This window comes from Hordeum vulgare, chromosome 7H (genome assembly GCF_904849725.1).
Source record: "Hordeum vulgare subsp. vulgare chromosome 7H, MorexV3_pseudomolecules_assembly, whole genome shotgun sequence".
Taxonomy (NCBI): domain Eukaryota; kingdom Viridiplantae; phylum Streptophyta; class Magnoliopsida; order Poales; family Poaceae; genus Hordeum; species Hordeum vulgare.
In genome coordinates this window covers 546,224,681-546,245,218 of record NC_058524.1, presented here as the reverse complement: position 1 = coordinate 546,245,218, position 20,538 = coordinate 546,224,681, and the positions used below count along the sequence as shown (strand labels likewise).

The 20,538-nt window shown below is 45.3% G+C and overlaps 1 protein-coding gene across 1 annotated transcript; it reads right to left on the bottom strand.

Moving 5' to 3' along the window:
- Positions 1-283: 283 nt before the first annotated feature.
- Positions 284-5,102, bottom strand: LOC123407976 (potassium transporter 10-like). The gene is given in 10 exon segments (XM_045101219.1): positions 284-908; positions 910-1,272; positions 1,380-1,786; positions 1,882-2,136; positions 2,237-2,360; positions 2,434-2,486; positions 2,566-2,826; positions 3,795-3,848; positions 3,984-4,545; positions 4,683-5,102. Coding segments are annotated over 10 exon segments (2,493 nt in total). The 5' UTR covers positions 4,749-5,102; the 3' UTR covers positions 284-560.
- Between the last annotated feature and the right edge of the window lie 15,436 nt (positions 5,103-20,538).

Sequence of the window (20,538 nt, the reverse complement as noted above, 5' to 3'; positions counted from 1 at the left end):
TGTAAACGAATAGAAATTGAGATTTTGAATGAAAAGTAGCTAATTTTACAGGAGATTTTCTAGGGTTCTAGTCACGCTGGGATACGCATAATAGGGTCAGCCAGAACACAGTGGCTAGGGTTTTACCGAGTACAAATAACAGGACAATGCAGTGTAGGCACTTTGATTGAAGATCGACGGCCAAGGAAGAAAATAACATGACAAACCGGTACGCAGCTTAACTGAAGATTTTAGACACCTCCAGGGACCAAGATTCAGAGGTCCTGACAGACACTCGGGTTCATGGCCTACGGAAATCACAGCTTCTGGATTTCTGCTCGGTCTTTTCAATCCGCAGTACAACTTCCCTGACCCTCTCATCCTCTCTAATGGCGCCCGTCTTTGTGCTACTACTTACAGGTTGAAGAAGGAAGAGGCCCAAGAAAAAACAAGGCTACATACATGTACACCAAAAACTCATACATGTCCAGATCTACTAGCATATACAGCTGAAAATTCGTCTCATTTCCCATTTCCTTCTAGCTTTATCTTCATCCTATAGCCTCCGGAGCTCCATCAGCTCAGACATAGTATATCATGCCGACCTCGAGGGTGGAGGCGTGCGGGACGGTGACGGCGTAGCTGGGGCCCCGGCTATTCCTCCGCAGGAAGTCGTAGCCGAAGTTGATCACCAGCCGCCGGAGGAAGCTGGACCCGGTCTTGGCCTTGACGTAGCAGTGACCCAGGATGAAGGCCATGCCGGCCTCCCGCGCATCCGTCAGCTCCCGCAGCTCCTCCTCCACACCGGCGTTCGGCCGCGGGGTCGACGCCGGCAGCACGAACCTCACCCTCTTCCGGACGCCCATCGCCGGCGTAGGCGTTGGCGTTGGCGTTGGCGTTGGCGACGGCGACCGTATCTCCCTCTCCCCCCCTGGGGGCGCGCGAGGGCCCGACGGTGCTCCCCGATGCCGACGCGCCGCCGAGGCCCTCCTCCTCCAGCATGCGCATCCTGCCAGAGGCCACGACTGTCATCCGCTCCTCGTCCCTGTCGGCGACGTCCGGCGTCAGGCCGTTCGCCTTGGAGGCGCCGCCCCCTGACCGGATGAACTCGGCGACGCTGCACACGAGGTCCTTCTCGAACTCCTGGTCGTCCATCTGCACGTCGTGGTACCCGTACCGGACGATGCACCGGTAGATTCTGTACTCCTTCGGCCCGATCCTTCCCACCAGGAACCGCTCGTTCGGCGAGACGTGCGGGATCGGGACGTTCTTGATGCACATGAAGATGAGCACCTGCTCATCACCAACGTCAGGAAAATGATGGATATGTCAGACACACTTCTGAATGTCTGAACAACGTAAGCTGACTAAGCTTCAGAATAGGAGAAAATTCAAAATACCTGATGGAATGCAGGCAGATTGGTGACAAAATGGGAAAAGATCGCAGGGATGCCGCTGTCGAGCTCAGTGTGTATGAGGCCGATGCCACGGACACGGATGATGCCGAGGTTCGGGCTGAGGCCAAGGAGCCAGTTGATGGAGACCTTGTTCTGAACATCAAACTCGTACTTCTTGATGGTGCCGTAGTGCCAAATGCACATTACCATCATGAAGACGAAGGCGAGGACGATGGGGACCCAGGCTCCTTCCTTGAACTTGATGAGCGCAGCCGAGAAGTACAGCGCCTCAATGGTGCCGAAGAACACGATGAACCCGATTGCCAGGAATATGCTCTTGTGCCAGCACAGGACTATCACCAGGGACATCAGACATGTGGTGACCAGCATGACGGTTATTACAGCCAACCCTGTATATACAGAAACATCGCCACATATCAGTCATATGTATAGGGTCAATTTAGCAGGGGATAAAGGTGGTTCGAGGTTTATCAACATGGCATACCTGATGCATTGCCCAAGTGTTTCGTGTCTCTGAAACCAATGGTTACTGCTAAGCACAGTATCATCAGGATCCAGTTGATCTCTGGAATGTATATCTGCCCATGTACTTGGGCAGAGGTGTGCACGATCTTCACCCGTGGGAAGCAGCCCAGGGATGTGCACTGCTTGATCATCGAAAATGTGCCGGTGATAACAGCTTGGCTGCCCACAACTGCCGCGAGAATGGCGATTGCCAGAACTGGCCATCTAATTATCTCTGAAAATGACAAAGTTGCAGACATTCTAAAACGCAGCACAAGGCTAACAATTTAATATCATTCTTGCCTCTGGCAAAAGATCCGAGGAACATGACTTGCCTGGCACAGACACGTAGAATCCGACCCTGTAGTCACCTTCCAGGATATGATGCTTAGACAGATAAGCAGCTTGGCCCATGTATGCAAGGATCAATGATGGGTAAACCATGCAAGTAAAAGCAATCTGCATCCAGGAAATTGTTATCAGAGACAAATTATTCGCCAGTAAAATGAGCATGCAGCAGCCATTTCTTCACCTGTATAGACAACTGGTTGAAATGCCCCAGATCTGCGAACATCGCTTCAGATCCTGAAAGAGAAAAACACTTAATATTAGAGGTCATGATCCACAGATCAAGGCACTGAACAATGGGTGCTGGGCATAGTACCTGTAACACAGAGCAGTATTCCACCCAGGGACATCCAGCCTCCCCTCTGTGTTTTCTTCAAGAACTTGTACATGTAATACGGGGATAACGCTTGATACACCTGAGGCTCCCATTTCACAATATTGTAAACACCAATCATGCTTATGCATAGAAGCCATGCGATCACGATCGGGGCGAAAATGAATCCCACCCGGTGGGTGCCATAGTGTTGCAGCGCAAACAGGCACACCAGTATGAAGCAAGCAAGAGGCAACTCCACATCTGCAGAATCACAATGGCAAGCTGCTATTAGAAATGAGTTGTAAATATCGCTGAAAAAATCTACAACAACAACAACAACAACAAAAAGAATCAGCATAAAGGACAGTGCACATGTGAAGGCATAAATCAAGTCTACAAAGGCTAAATTATTGTTATGGAGAAGAAAAACAAAGTTCCTACGCTCTGAATTCCGGAATTTCCTTCAGCATATGTTCCGCTTTTTCAAGATACCATATTTGTGCCGTCGCTCTTTTCTTCCTTGGACGGCACATCCAACCAAACAAGCATGGCATTGTAGATGATGGTCACCTCTAACTCCAACTACATTTCCAACACCATTAGCACACGGAAAGTACCGTTAGTTGGAGCTATGAATGGTGAGGAAAATAGTTCATTTTCCTATTCATAACAACTGTTAGGCATGCGATGACTAGTTACAGTAGTGCCTTATTTGGTACCCACACATCCCTGCCTGTGATCATGTCTGTCAAGTACTTTGCCGAAACTGAACTGAAGTACTGCACAAACATTGCTACATCTTTGGCACCCAACTGATCATCAGAGTTGGCTAAGCCAATTGGTCCATGTCCTTGCAGTTAACTTTCACCATCCACTGTTTCATCGGCCGGTGGTTAAGCCAATTCGTTCATGTCCTTGCAGATAACTTTCACCACCCACTGTATCATTCGACCGGTTAACCGACAACCCGGATCGCCACATTATCTACCATTGCTAGGTAAATCTTCCAGGTAAAAAAGCAGTGGTTGGCATAAAATTAATGACCAAACAGGGAAGCAATTCACAACTGGATCTGCACAACTCATGGAGTGGACCTGGGTCATCTAGTTCAGACCTTGACTCAAGAAAGAAGAAACAGTGTGTGATGGGGCAGGGAAGACAAATCTGCCTTGTTCTGAATCCAAAGCAATAGAAAGGAAAGAGGGCCATGGCCACGATTGGATCCTTACATTTGTGATGCCCCTTCTCCATGGACAGCTCCAGCCCGGACACCGCGGAGAAAACTGCAGAAACAAGAGAGCCACGATCTCCAAATCAGCAATCCACATCGTAACAAACCATCCAAAAATAGTACTAGCGCTCCACTGTTGGATCCGGATTAAGAGCATCTTGTGCGGCGATTTGGCAAGAAGACGCACCGGAGATGGCCGGCGTGAGGACGCCGTCGCCGATGACCATGCAGGTGCCGACGAGCGCCAGCACGAGCAGGACCCGCTGCAGCACCTTGTGGCGCTCCAGCACCCGCCTGACGCTGGCGGCGGCGCCCCCGCCACGCCCGCCCAGCGCGTCGGCATTGTCGTACTCGAGGTACTTCTTGGCGGTGGCGCCGGCGGCGTCGGAGAACTGGTCCTCGTCCCCGGGCTCGGCGCCGCGGCCCGGCGGGAGGAGCGCGGCGCGGGCGTGGCGGCAGAGGAGGGAGTAGAGCGCGAAGGTGCCGCCCTCGCCGTTGTCGTCGGCGCGGAGCACGACGCAGACGTACTTGAGGAGCGGCACGAGGGTGAGCGTCCAGAAGACGAAGGAGAGCACGCCGAGGATCTCCTCGTTGGTCTCCGAGTGCTGGATGTCGTCCGCGAACGCCGCCTTGTAGACGTAGAGCGGCGACGTGCTCAGGTCGCCGTACACCACCCCGAGGCTCTGGTACGCCAGGCTCAGGGTCATCCGCCACGGCAGCCTCTTCTTCCCCTCTCCCCGCCTCCCCTCCTGCCACAGAGCCAAGAACGCGCGACAAACATCATCAGAAAAAAATAAAAATAAAAAGCACATTCAGCCAAGACGACGGCCGGCAAGGCGATCGAGGTTGTCAAGAACCGCAAGAAACGTAACTCCGGCGGCCATACCGTGTTCTCCGGCGGGGTGCCCCGGGCGGCCGCGGCCTCAGGGTCCATGGAAGGGGAGCTCTTCATCCGGGCCCCTCTCCTCTCCTCTCGTCCTCCACCGCTCGATCGGCCCTGTTTGTCCGCGCTCCGGAGTGCACTGCCCTGTGCCTTGCGGGGAGTTGGGAGTTGGCGCTGCCGGGACGTTCTTGAATTCTCGGACTGTGCAGAAACCGGCAGGGGACGGGGACGGGGTGGGACGGGGGGGATTAGGTGGGATATATCTGGAGCCCTGGAGGCTTTTTTTACGGGAGGTCAAAGGAGCAGCGCGGGGGGCAGGTTCGACCGGAGGCGGCACAGCATTGGCGTGAGCCGCGCGCGGAGCAGAGGAGGCGGAGCACGCACGGGGACGGGGGGGAGGGCGGAACTGTGCGAGGAAGGGAAGGAGACGAGAAGCAGGGGGTTGGAGGAATGTGGGGGTAGTGGGGCTGGAGGAGCAAAACCGCAAAAAAATGAAAAGCCGAGAAAGGCCACCATGGCCAAAGCTGCGGTTGTTTTTCCTTTTGCTTTTTGGTAAATGGAACTTTGCTTGTGCCTACTTGTTGTTTTCGACGTGGCCGGCTCCCCTCTCATCCTCTGCGGACGCTCCGTGTGGGCCTATTCTTCTATGCTCCTCAAAAAGGGTGTTTGGATCCAAGAGATTAAAACTAGTCTGACTAAAGCTAGTCTTTTTAAGAGGCTAAAGTTTCAAGCACCCCTGATTAAAGAGAGGCTAAAACTAGTCTTGAGGCTAAAATCTTTTAGTCAGGGGTACCCTTACTAAAATGTGCATTAGCCCTCTCTCTCCTCATTTAACTCCTCATGCAAGTTCTGGATTGGACAGTTTGGAGGATAATAAATGCTCATTAACTTGATTTTAGTCTCTTTAGTACTTGGATCCAAGCATAGGTGAGGCTAGCAAGTTTTAGTCTCACTACTTTTAGTCATGGGACTAAAACGTATCCAAGCACCCTCTTTGTTATTCAGAAGTCCCGGAATTTTTTTTTAGTCCCAACTTAAAAGTCCATAGTCCCTACCCGTTTGTTTCCAGGGACTAGAGGTCATTAAATGACAGGCAAAAAGACCATGTTACCCTTAGTAATGTAGTAGTAGTTATTAAATGACATGCTAAAAGTAGGGGCATTGTTGAAAAAAGTGACAAAAAGTCTCAAAAAGACCCTTCCAGAGGGACTTCTCCAAATAGTCCCAAATACCTTCTTTTAGTCCCTAAAAGTCCCTCCTGTTTGTTTCACATGGGACTTTTTGAGACTTTTTTTAGTCCCTATACCAAAAAGTCTCTGGAAACAAACACCCCCTAAATGTGACAGCAAAAAATAATACTGTAGTGAAAATGGACGAGAGATGAGTTCAGCATTGATGTGGAGTGCAGGTCAGGGTGTAGTAATTTTTGGCAGGAATTAAACAAATGCCCATAAACATTTATTGGGTGGATTTATTCAGAGGGGTCGGTTTCTAAATGTGGATGTTACATGCAAGAGGTAGTTCTGCATGCTTCTGTGCGCCACCACACTTGGCTAGAACTTTAGCCGTTTTGGGTCATATAACGGTACTTCACCCACATGCTACTACACCAGGTGAGACATTGGGAGATGTTATGTTTTTTGTTTATGGCTGGAAGCATGTACTAGTCATGTGAGGTTGATGTTCCATTTGTAGATTAGTATTTCAAGGTACACGAACAGTCAATCATGCTGCAATTAGTGCACTAAACTAAGATTCAAATTATTGTTAGTTTATGCTACTCGAGATGTTGGCATCTAACAATATATTACATGCCCCTGTTTTACGAGTGTTAAAGGGGAAGCACTCCTTAAGGTTAGCGAGGGAAAGATAGGTAGAAATATTGCCATCTCGGCTTCATGCCGTAGAAATAGTTGTGCCTACAAATTCAAACTATCAAAACTCGACCATTATTATAGTCTTAATGGGTGGGTTGTACTCATGCAGATCTCATCAGGTCATAAAAAAACAAACCAGTTGAATTGACTAGATAGGTAAGATGCGGATGAAAACCACATTAAATTCTTCAGAACCATTTTGTGAATATATATGCACATTTATTGCAATTTTATTGTTAACGCCCCAGTGGCGTATATTTATAAGTCGACAACAAAATATTGAGACATTAATAATTTTATAATTTATAAGGTTTTGGGGCATCTTTGATTCTTAGGATGAAAATGCAAAAATAGGGCAGATTAATATATGATTATTATGGCGTGCCCACTTACTTGACTCCTCTAGGGTTGTGGTTGTGATAGAGTTTATCTGATTGAGTATATACAGGAAAACAGAAGAAAATATTTTTAGAAGGTTTCAGTCGATAAAACATTTCATAGAAACTATAATGCAAATAAATCCTTCGAAATATTGGTATATGATTTATCCTACGTATCAAATGATGTACTCCTTCGTTATCTATCATAAGATGTTTTGGACATTTTAACATGTACTTCCTCCGTTCATAAATATAAGTCTTTTAAAATGTTTCACTATGGATTACTCCCTCCATTTCTAAATATAAGACCTTTTAGAGATTACACTATGGACTACATACGAAGCAAAATGACTGAATCTATACTCTAACATATGTCTATGTACATTCGTATCTAGTTCGTAGTGGAAGTCTAAAAGGTCTTATATTTAGGAACTGAGGGAGTACATATGAATGTATTTAGACATATTTTAGAATATAATTTTGTTTATTTTATTTCATACGTAGTCTCTAATTGAATCTTTCTAAAGAATAATATTTATGAATGAATGAAAACTATATATAAACCTGAAATGAGTTAACAAACACATAAAAACGTGTTTCTGTACAACCCAATTAAGGAAAAAGTTACAACATCTTATAATAGTGAGTACTTCCTTCGTTTCTAAATATAAGTCTTTCTAGAGATTTAACCAGAAGTTACATACAAAATATAAAAAAAATCTATATTTTAAAACATGTTCATATACAGTAGTATGTAATCTTTTAAACAACTTTAAAAAAACTTATATTTAGTAACAGAGAGAGCACATAGTAAAATTCGTAAAGGTATCAACTCTCCAAGCAGTTGAAAAAAAGTTCTTAAAATCCACGGCCGAATCACAAACTGTTTATAGTAGCATTTGTTTTTTATTCAATGATATTTTACTTACCCAACGACAATCCCTGGCCGAGCGAGTTTTTTTAGCAGAGTAGAATCTAAGTCGCTCACATACACGAGCGTACACTCATCCCTATGAATGCACGCACGCACATCCTATCCATCACGTCTTCGTTGTCGACAGGAACATCTCCTTCCACTGAAAAGCACATCCTGAAAGACCTGCAATAAATTCAAAAAAAATAAAAGCATCAATATTAAGTCTGACACTTGAACTTAATAGATATAGGATATCATACTCCTTTTAAACCATCCAACCACGGAATTGATTTGTTGGCCGAGCGAGTGTTGCAACATGTTCCCACAAAGGATCCGCCCTCGGACCAAGCGAGGGACCCGCGCGCACGTTTAGCTACGCCCGCCTAGCCTACCCGTCCCAAGCAACCCGAACGATCTCACGGCGGGCCCGCACGAAACCCCGACCAGGCCCCACCGTCCCAGCCACCACAATGAGATGGACTAGCCAGCCAGCACGACGTGCGACCTGCCCGCTGACGTGCCGCCGGCGAGGAGGGTGATATGCGAGTGCGCTTCTCACTAGACACTTGACAGGGCGCCCAGTGGCGGGGTCCAGGTGTCGCGGCCCCGGGGGTGGCCCACCTGGTGGCGACCTGAAAAAAGGGTGACGTGCCACGCACTAGGCGAGAGTGGACGCGCGTGGGCACCCGGCCGCGCCGCACCGCACCGCACCGCACACACGTCTCGCGTCGCCCTCTGTTTTGCTCGGTTTCCCTCGGCGCGACGCGACGGGACCGGACGTGATGACGAGCCGGGCGACGGAGCTGTTGTTTTTTTCTTTTCTTTTTTACTTTCACCGCGCGTTGCCACACGTCGGGTTGTGGGATTTATACTCCGGCGTCTCGCGTCGCGTCCTCTCCTACGCTCCGGGGACCGGCGGACGGCGACGTAGGTGGTGACCTGCGTTGGACGGCACCGGCTCGGTGGTTTGCTCCATGGCGGCAGGTGGACCACGTCTTGCGTGGTTTGAAATATGGAAGTCAAATTGGTAACTGACAATTGTAATGGGAAGTACCATATATTAGTATCATGCATATGATACTAGTGTATGATACTACATCCATAATACATAGCATATGTGCTACTTTCTCCGTCTCGTTTATAGGCCATCTTACAAAAACTAAATAATCCCAAAATACTAAGGCACGATGCATTAACTTTTACCTTATTTCTTGTTTTTTGACTTGAATAAAGAAATCAACCAATAAGAGACGTGGGGCGTGTATGTTTTTAATGACTTGGGACTAACTAGCACGACATGCAGTGATCAGTTCATTGCATGCAATGGTGTTAATTAACAAGTTAACATTAATTTCTCTTGTTTTCCTCTCTGTCTTGGTTGCGGTGCACAACATAAGATGACTTATAAACCGATACGGAGGGAGTAGTATCATAGAACAATTCATTTATTGTCATACATGACACATAGTAGCACAATATTTAATATGATACGGTATCATGATATGATAACCAAACCTCTTTTTCCTCATTTAATTTCATGCCACCTCATCAAATATGCCTAGTTGACATGCATGATACTACTCCCTCCGTCCGGAAATACCTGTCCTAAAAATGAATGTATATAGAATTATTTTAGTTATAGATACATCTATTATATCCATTTTTAGGACAAGTATTTCCGAACGGAGGGAGTACTTATGATACTCCCATTACGACTAGCCTAAGGTAGTATCATATACTTGGGACTAGCAAACATGCTGATGTGGCACATAATTAAAGACGAGAGAGAGAGAGAGTTAGAGTAACATAGGTAGATACCATAACATGTTAAATGCACTGCTACTTTGTGTCATGCATGACAATAAATAAGACCACATATGATACTAGTTTATGATGCTATGCACTATAAAGGTAGTACTATCATACAATAGTATCATATGCATGATAATACTATATGTTACTCCCCACTATGACCAGTCTAATGGTACTTCCTCCGTCCACAAATAAGTGTACATATAGATTTACATTTAGTCAAACTTTTTAAATTTTGATCAATTTTATAGAAAATAGGAGCGACATATATGACATGAAAATGATATATTTAGAAACTTCATGTAAAGACAAATCTATTGATTGGTATCATAAATGCTAGCACTTTTTTTACTTTCTTCATCTCAGTTTATAAGTCCGGCACGTTTATCTAGATCGTTAATTGATCAACTTATTGATAAACATATATTATAAAAAATATATCATTAAAAACTTTAGATGTTCTATTTTTTAATGATATAATTTTTATATTAAACAACGTATCTTATATAAGTTAAATTGACGATCTAGGTTCACGCGCGCGCCTTATAAACTATGACGAAGGTAGTAATAAAGTTAGTCAAAGTTTAATTAGTTTGACCGATAGAAAAGAAAAAAGTACACTTATTATCGGACAGAGGGAGTATATGTGGAAGGTGTATGAGCGACTTTAACGAGGTATCCACACAGATAAAGGTCAAAATTCGAAACAGCAAGAAAACATAGTCGGATCCAACCCCCCCCCCCCCCCCCCCCCCCCCCCCCCCAAAAAAAATGGTTGCCATACAGACAGACAAGACTGATCTTGAGCACTCAAATGTAGTATAAGAATATACTTATCATTCTGCCACACAATTGACACACGACCTATCCCTGAAATACCAGAAGAAGAACCAGCATATTTGGTTAGTGCATCGACATCTTCACGTACCATCCATTCCTACTTCGACGATTGGCTCCTCTTTCCGAGCAACCATAGTCCACACCTTTTATTTTCCTGTCTCCCGACCGAAACGACATCGCGCTCAGTTTCTCTTCTGCCAAGCAGGAAAACAAATAAAATGTACTTCTTTTATTTTAAAATATAAGTGTTTCAAGTTTAATAGTATAACTTTATATTAAAGCTAGTATAAAATTACATCAGTTATTTTAAGACGAAGGAACTTGACTTTTCTTTAGATATATATACACATAAATATATAATCAAATCGTGTCAAAAAAATATAGAATCAAATCTTTTTTATTTCCTCCGTTCCTAAATATAAGTCTTTTAAGATATTTCACTAGGAGTCTACATACAAAGCAAAATAAGTGAATCTATACTCTAAAATATGTCTATATACATCCGTATGTAGTCTACTAGCGTAATCTCTAGAAAGACTTATACTCCCTCCGTCCAAAAATACTTGTCTTAGAAATAGATGTTTCTATACTTATTTTAGTTTTAGATACATTCATTTTGTACATTTTTAGAACAAGTATTTTCGGACGGAGGAATATTTAGGAACGGAGGAAGTATGTCCCAACCGGCCCTACAAATAACGAGTGAGTCGTAGAAATACCAAAGCGGCACCTGCCGCCATCGACAACGACTCCATCGGAATGGCATGCGTGGTGTGCGTCCTTTTTTTTATCGTGGCTGACCTAATTAAATTAGTTAAATTTGGTCCTGGCTCCATCATCGGTTTGTCTTCTTGCGCTTTGGCCTAGCAAGATATGACTAGATCAGGATGGATGACCATCCTAATCTTGGTCCACCTGGACCATATCGTCTACTACGCCTTGCTTACGTGTGCGTAGTTTCCAGACGTGAAGACGCACATTGCAATTTCTTAAAATCCATTATTTTTATGAACCAGCAGAAGCATTTGCCTTTCTTATGGGAGGAGAGCGAAAATCACGATGTATGGAGGGGCGCACGTTTTTAAAAATTATGATAGAACCGCATAAACACAGGAAGTGGAAAAACGGATGTCATGGCCCCGGCAGATGCCAAATCATGGTGTTTGATTGCCTTGAAGGCCAACATAGCCACCACTCGGTAAATCAAGCGTTGTCATGTGAAAATGCACATGTTTTTTCCTTTTCAGATAGACCATAAGGTATAGATGATCCTCCCGCTGCGACGTGAGCGCACCTGTTTTGGCTCGTTTTTAAACATCTTGTCCCACCAGTCAACCATGGTTCCTGGTTCAGGAAGGTAGTTCGAAACCGTTTGTCCCTGTGTTCACGTGGTTCCAAATCATGGGGGAGTAAGAACAATTGTTGCAAAGGTGGATCATAGTTTCTTGCTCTCTGAAGGCATAGTAGACACCTTTGGTCATGTGGCCAACCTTGTAGAGCCAGCATGTTCATGGCGAGGATTTTACCATAGAGGGGAAGCCACATGAAGAATTCGCACCTAGGCTCACATGAGCGAACCAGACATTAGAAGAGTCAAACCTCGGGTGGAAGTCGAAGAATTATGCCGCGTAGGTCGATGCAGAGGAGTAAGCTCGATTAGGGGTTAAGTTCCAAGAAATATTGTCCTCTTGGATTGGCAACAGGGTAGTCTGACTGACGCACTACCAAAGAGTCACAAATTCGCCTAGCTATTGCAAAATTTGGAGGCTAGCCACCGACTTAGTCCATATTTTATTTGTTAACTGATTCTGCACAGTCATGTTCTTTCTTGAAGCGATCTTGAAAAGCGTAGGTGGAATAAGCTTTAGAGGTCCCATGTTGCTCCTATTGTCATGCCAGAAAAGAGTTTTATGTTCATCTTCCAGCAATATGACGGTCCAGGCTTGAAAGTGATCCAAATCACCCTAGTCGCATGACAGATCAGCGCCCACCGATGGCCTTTCAGGGTCCGTCCATTGTATCCAAGGCCAACAAATGCGTGGAGCGCGACCGAATCTCACAAGGTCCACAAGAACGAGACCATCCAGATTCTTCATGCGACACACAGTGTTGCTTGCCCCGCCGAAGGATGTAATATCAAACTCCAAACATAATAGCACTCCCTCTGATCCAAACTAAAGACGCATTCCCTATACCATCTATTACACTGTATAAAGGCTACGTCCTTTAATTCAGATATTGGTATAGAGGATGCATCATTTAATTTAGATCATAGGTAGTGATACTTTTAGAATATGCAACATTAGAGCGTCTACAACAAGACTTAGCTAATCCGCCCCCTAACTATGCGGACATGTTTGGGCACGTCCCGAAACAGTGAACGGTCAATCCTTAAGTGCATGTCCACAACATGTACCTCCTCATACCGCCCCCCTAAATCCAGTATATCCATGCAATGTGAAAGAAACAACTAGATTATCATAGAAAATAGGAATGAACAAACATACATCAACTGAATTCCATGTGCGCATGAACATCATAATTGATCTTGACTAAAATCCAGAGTTGATTGCCAGCAAACCATTTGAACTAAACTAACTAGAGTTCACCACTTCCTCGTCGGGCCTTTGCCATTTTGCGGTCACCGGAGTATATGTAGCCCTCCGTGTAACCTTTAGTGGAGGGGGGGGGGGGGGGTCACCGGAACCGTTGGTGACATTGGAGTCAACAGATGAGGAGTCGAAAAAGGCGGCCATCCTCTGGATGACACTGTTTTGCTTCTTCTCCAGCCAAAGAACTTTCGATGCCGCTCGTGCTCCGATTGCTCGATGTTGAGACAGAGCACCTTCGCTTTTTCTTGCAGCGTAGGCGGCGGGCGTCCGTGTCCGTCGTCATCAGTGAGCGAGGTAGGACAACTCGAGGAGTTGCTCCTCTTGATCGGACGTGTCGATAGCAGGAAGAAGATGTGTTCGCCTCTGACGTCGTCGCCCGTTCCCTAACCCGCTGCCACTCGCCGGTGGGCGAAGCGCCTCTAATCAGGGTGTCCGCGTCTGTGGCTCCGGCGATGCACGAGCATCCATTGTTGCCCGTGAGAAGACGCTGGAGGGGTAGGAGCGCGTGTGGCGAGCGGAGCAAGCTAATGACGCGGTGTGGGAGGGCCCGACTTCGACGTCCGTACTGCGACGTCGGGCGACAGGGGACGGATCGGAGTTAGGTTGGGCAAAACTAACCAATCACTAATCGAGTCGTCCGTCGGTAGATGCTCTTAATTAGTGAATTCATGCCGGTAGATGGAGTATATAGTTTATTTGCGCTGGTAATGGGCAGTGCTCTGCGCTGGCGGGCCGGCCGAAACTTTCGGCCGGCCGCGCGCGGACCGCATGATCCTCCAACCGCCGCGCGTCCGCACCGTTAGATCTATCCATGCAACAAATATTTCTCAATGCAGCAAATTTTAATCACGATGCAACAAATTTTCATATGGTTGTAGCAGAAAAATATCAATGTTATCATAAAAAAAAAGACGCTATTGATGCGTGGTAACAAAAAAAAAGGTTGTAGCAAAACAATCCGGTGAACTCGGGTTACAACTTTCACGAACGTGGATGCAACTTTTTTACTGAACGGTTGCAGCATAAAAGATGCTGATTGTAGCAAAAATTAATATGGTTGTAGCAAAAGTAAAAACATCGATTGTAACGAAAAATTCGACGAACTGGAGTTGCAACCAAACGTATATGCAGCTTTTTTACTGGACAAATGTAGCAAATAAAAAACGGTTGTAGCAAAAATGAACGTTGATTACAACAATTTTAGACAAAAAAAATTATATGCCTAAAAAGCGGTACGCGCGGGTCGCCTGTGGCCGGCCCAACGGTTCAGCCGACGCACCGGCCACAAACGGCTGGTAATATCGTGGTAGTGGACGTACTTGCCGGCCTTGTGCTGCTTTGCTCATTGTATCATGAAGCACGTACGCAATCCCATATGAATACGTTTGTTGATGAGCACCACTTTTGGACGATCATGATGATGGCCGGATGAAGGCTGCATCGATCCACCATCACTTGCACCGATCTGGGGTAGGCAAAAGCCGCAAAGGTAGAGCACGCGTCGTACTCCTACTTACAGTAAAACATTAATAACAAATGGACTGATCAGGACAAAGGTGCAGAGCCTCAATAGGTTCCTCCTTCCTGTCTGTGAATACTGATGCAAAATGCAAAACACATGGCCTATTGATCTTCATGATTAACGCTCGTGCTACAGAGTATAGAGATGTTTAGTTTCACCATCACGTGTAGACAACCATACATGCACACCTTTGTTTTTAACACGTGCTTATATATGTGAGCACCGGGGGTATAATCCTGGTGGGGCATGCAGCTTCACTGTCCTCAAGAAGTGCCTTTTTTTTTTCTTTTTTGATAAATGGGGTTTTAAATCCCTGATTTTTCATTACTGGCAATACAACCGTCCTTCGGAAGTGAAACCAAAACAAAAATGGCTAGCAGCCATCTACAAATAGTCTACCAATAATCCTACACCATGGGACGATTAAGAGAAAAGCTCGACAATAGTCTACCATGGGATTAAGAGGAAATACCACAAAAAAGCTCTAGACTATTATTACCATGGTCTAATCTTCCCCTACCTTATAATAGTCAATGACATGTTGGAGCCATGCATCTTTGAGGCCACGCCTTTCGCGCAAAATAAATAAAAGATCTTTGAGCCCTAGGGTAGCTTTCATATTCCATCACGGCCTTACGGTTATAGAGCTTCATCACAAAGACAAAACCGTTAGTAATGGTTTTTCAGGAGCCTAGAAAGCAACCCCTGGAAGTTAAGATCAGCTTGGGAAGCATCACCCCTTCAAAATATATGTAGTGTTTGTGTCCGGTTGCTAATGGAATCAAGTATCCAGCCATCACTGCTTACACAAGGTTTTTGTCCCTTTGCTCTGGATAAAACTAAGTAGTGACTGATTGGTATCAATCTAGAAGCCCAAATCAGGTGATCAATCTATATTCTGGAGAAATGCAGGCAGAGTGCAAAGCTAATTTTCTAGAAGCCCAAGCTTGGTCACTTCATTAGCCGATTCGTGTCCTGCCCAAGCCTCCCCCGGATATAGTTGTATAAAAATAGTTGGATATGTTGAAATAACGCACCATACTTTTCATGACACTTTTTCCATGTAATACTGCAAAGAGCTAATTTTAAACATTTAAAAAATGGAATATTTTAATATTGAAAGAAGAGCTACTTCTAAAACATTTGTATGTTTTTTTCATACATTAAAAATTACTTAAAACGTAAAAAGAATGAACCATTGTAAACGAACACAATTAACAAAGACCCATATACGGGAACAACTCATCATCTATTTCTGTCTTGTCAGTCCACTATAGTGATTCGGCGCACAATTCATGTTACTTTTGATTTGTCTCCATCATAAGTATTCCTTGCATTCTATAATGTAGTGCGTTTGCGCTATTCAAGATCTAAATTTGATAATAAATTTAACAACTTGAACGACTACGGTCGAAGCAAACAACTTCTTTCGAATACGAATCCAATTATAACATTGAAAACTTCTTTCGAATACGAATCCAATGTTGTACGACTATTGCCGGTCCTGCAGATAGGCTCCTCCATTGACGTGGGGAGGGGAAACTCCACTTTATTTTGGCTAGACAGATGGTGCGGCCCCTAGGACTTCGCCTCTCGTTTCCAACCGCTCTTCTCCATCTGCGCAATAATTCATCTCCATTGTAGGTGCGCTACCCAACCTAGTGGGTATCGCCTTCAGGAGGTCCTTCGGCCCCGCTGAACGGGACCTTTGGGACGAGTTAGTGCAGTGTGTGGCTTTACACTCTCCGTCCCTGGAGGACAATGTTATTCACTGGCGGCTTGAGCCTAATGGACGGTTCACCATCAAATCTCTATACGAGGCAATCTTGCCAACTCCGGGACCGACCGAACTGAATATCCTGTGGGAATTCAAGTTTCCGCTAAAGATACGTATATTCTTGTGGCAGCTAATGCGTGGCCGGATCCCATGCGGGACCGAGGTGTTGAAGAGCCACGGACCATCCGATGGGATGTGTCCTCTGTGTAGAGTGTTGGAAATATGCCCTAGAGGCAATAATAAATTGATTATTATTATATTTCCTTTTTCATGATAATCGTTTATTATCCATGCTACATTGTATTGATTGGAAACTCAAATACATGTGTGAACACATAGACAACACACTGTTCCTAGTGAGCCTCTAGTTGACTAGCTCGTTGATCAAATATGGTCAAGGTTTCCTGGCCATAGACAAGTGTTGTCACTTGATAACGGGATCACATCATCAGGAGAATGATGTGATGGACAAGACCCAAACTATAAACGTAGCATATGATCGTGTCAGTTTATTGCAACTCTTTTCTGCATGTCAACGTATGTGTTCCTATGATCATGAGATCATGCAACTCCCGAACACCGGAGGAATACCTTGTGTGTATCAAACGTCGCAACATTACTGGATGACTATAAAGGTGCTTTACAGGTATCTCCGAAGGTGTGTGTTGGGTTGGCTTGGAGCAAGACTGAGATTTTTCACTCCGTGTGACGGAGAGGTCACTAGTGGGGACGGGGCCTTTAGCCTCGGCCCGTAAGGGGCTTTAGTCCCGGTTCACCAACCGGGACTAAAGGGGCGGGACTAAAGGCCTAACCTTTCGTCCCAGCCCTCTTACAAGCCGGGACTAAAGGTGCTCCACGTGGGCGCCTCGTAGCGCCCTAGGGGCAGGCCCTTTAGTCCCGGTTCGTTACACGGACCGGGACTAAAGATTTTTAGATTTTGCTGGTTTTGGGGTTTTTTTTTTGAATGAAATTATTTTTGGGTTTTAGGGTTTTAGGGTTTAGGTGTTCAGGAGATTAACGTGATGCCTCGTTTGGTGTTCGGGAATTAGTTTTCATATAATTTAAATAGAAATAATTATGCATATATATATATATAAGATTAACTCATCTTACAAGCGATCATATATATACAATTATATGGAGATCTGAATTATCGGGACTAGAGCCCGTCTATTCGATTACATGGACGAACATCAGTAATGGCCCTTAGCTACACTAAATCGTCCTTTGTATTCTATAGCTTCCGTCCTCAGAAATCCCGCAAGCTCCTCTGCAACAGCAATCGCGCGTTGCTCTGGTAGGACCTTCGTCCTCATGGCCGTGTGCTATATAAGAAGAGGAGATGAATATGAATATCAATCATGATAACAAAGAATGACGGGTAAAAATAGAGGTGTGAATGTTCATTGCTTACGTCGAATCTGTGATCCTTGAACTGAGAGGTAAACGTGTGAATGGTCTCGCAAACATAGTATCCGCATAGATGCGTTCCCCGTGGCTGCTGGTCAAGAATAGAATATATATAATCAAAATAATAATCTAGCATCATAAATGTATTGAAAATTAATAGAAGTATATCATACTACTACTTACCTGAGCCGCTCTAAAGGTCAGCTTCTCAGGAAAGTTACCGGGAGTCACGCACTTGAACCGCTTCCAAACCCTGCTCGACAAGGATAATGATTTGCTAAGTTTTTCATTAATTGATATATCAGAAAATCATCGAAAGAGACCGATAGAGCGCAAGAATGATTAAAATTACCCTTGGAGCATGTCCTGCAGGCTTTGGAACTGTTCCAAGGGTCTCGATAATGGGTCGAAGGCATCAACTCTTCCCTTATCAATTTGAATGTCCAACAGAATCCAATGGAAGCTGCACATGTGTATATATATATATATATATATATATATATATATATATATATATGTGTGTGTGTGTGTGTGTGTGTGTGTGTGTGTGTGTGTGTGTGTGTGTGTGTGTGTGTGTGTGTGTCAGTAACTTATCAATTACACTTATAAGTGAATGGACACAACAGAGTAAAGACCCTCACCTGAAGTTGTATAGAAACAGTATGTGGTCACAGAAATTTTGATCTATTAGAAATCTTAGAAGGTTTTCCTCCGTCTCCTTGGGTTTGTGAGTTAGCGTCGTTATATGTATTTTATCTGGGTCAATAAACCCAATATTTAGGATGCTCTTACTTTTACAATCCAGAATCTTCATTCTGCATAATAGGGTACAAGTTATATATAGACAATGAATTGAAATAACTAAACAAGTTATATGTAGACAACGAATTGAAAAACTTACAGACAATAGCAACTCATAAGCGATTTGTCGAGGGCGTCGCCATTGTACATCTGGAAGAGTTCATCAAAGTCGATATGGATTTCTTCGGAGCGGCCGTAGTACTCCCGTGGGACACTCAGCACGATCACCGTTCTCCCATTCTTTGATTCACTTAAGTACCATTTATGCAAGTAACGCATATTTTTTGGGAGATCATCTTTACTGACCAAAGGCTCTCCCATGATAAACTGTGGCTTAGGGGCTACCACAGCCTTGGGTATCCTGTCTTCTTGGGAAGCCAGCAAATCTTCAACCGAGATACCACATTCATCCGCCAACTCCTTTGCTCTTTCAAAAGCTTGCCCCTGCACCGGAGGGGGAACATTCTCGGTTAACACCTTGAGGGGTGGGATCGACTGTTTGGCCTGTTGTCCAAGCTGAGGAACGTCTGATTTTTTCTTGCTTGTAGTTGAACTTGATTTTCTCCCACTTGCACTTGCACGTGAGCTGCTCTTTTTCACTTCCTTCTGCAATGTGCGTGTATAGTCATCAGGCTTATAGTGTAAGTCATGCTGTGATGGAAGGGTTATGAAGTCTTTTGCCCATGCTATTTGCTTCTCGGTGTATTCCGGACGGGGCTCGGGTTCCTTCTTTTTCATCTGCGCATCATGTTGTTCCTTTGCTATCCTGGCGTTTTCATCGGGGGTACGATCATAAGGTCTGATAGGAAGATTAGCATGAGGTACCTTTGGGAGGGGCGATAGTTTGCGCTTTGGGGAGCTCCGTCGCTTAGAAATCATCGACGGAGCATTCTTGCTGGCACGCTTCCGCTTAGTATCATGTGCGGGCGGCGGCAGAGACGGACGACCCAAGTCCGGCGGCGGTGATCGAGATGGACTCGTGTTGTGCTGGCCGACGTCATGTGGAGGGCTTGGAGGTAATGGAGGTGTAGGTGACCTGCGACGACTCGGAGGCGGTGTTGTCCTTGGGGCCGAGCCTGGAAGCTTGATGTAGTTCTTGTCCCATAGGATGACTCCACCCAGTACTTCTCCGAGTGTCCTCTCATCTTCGGGTCCAGCTATGTCGAGCTCCATATCATTAAACCCCGTCATGATTTCATCCACCCCGACTTTAGCAAAGCCAGCTGGAATCTCACGGCCATGCCAGCGTGCATCAGGGCCAGAAGGTAAAGCTTGTCTAACGGCCACCTTCATGGATATGTTCTTGAATTTCTGATGGAGTTCACATGATGTTGACTCCTTGATTCCATCCACGGGGTAGCCGGGACCGCCCTCTATCATTCTTCGTTCATCGTCGGGCGGGGCCTCAGATTCAGCCACGCTGCTTTTCCGCTTAGATGGGGCGCCGGTAATATCAAGTGCAGGATCTTCCTGGCGCGGTACTCCTCTAAGCTTATCATTCTGCTTCTGTTGCTCGTTAATCCTGGCAAGCAACTGGTTGAACTTGTCATTCTCCTCATCCTGCTGCCGCTTCTTTGCTCTCTCCCGGCTTCTGTAAGTGTCTTCGTCTCTGGCAAACCCAAGCCACCACGGGTAAGAAGGACCGAAGCCTCGCGTTCGTCCTCCATGTTCGTCATTGCCGAGGACCAGTGTGAGCAAATCTTTATCTCTATCTGCCGTGAACTTTCTTTGTCCCTCCTTAATTTCTTTCACTATCCTTTTCCAATTCTCCCTGGGTATCCTAAGATCGTCATTGCAGATGAGGTCCCCTGTTGTTTCGTCGTACGACCCACCATGCGCAAGGAACCAATTTCTTGCTCTCAATTCCCACTCATCACGGAGTGGTTCAGGTACGATGCCTTTATCTATCAAA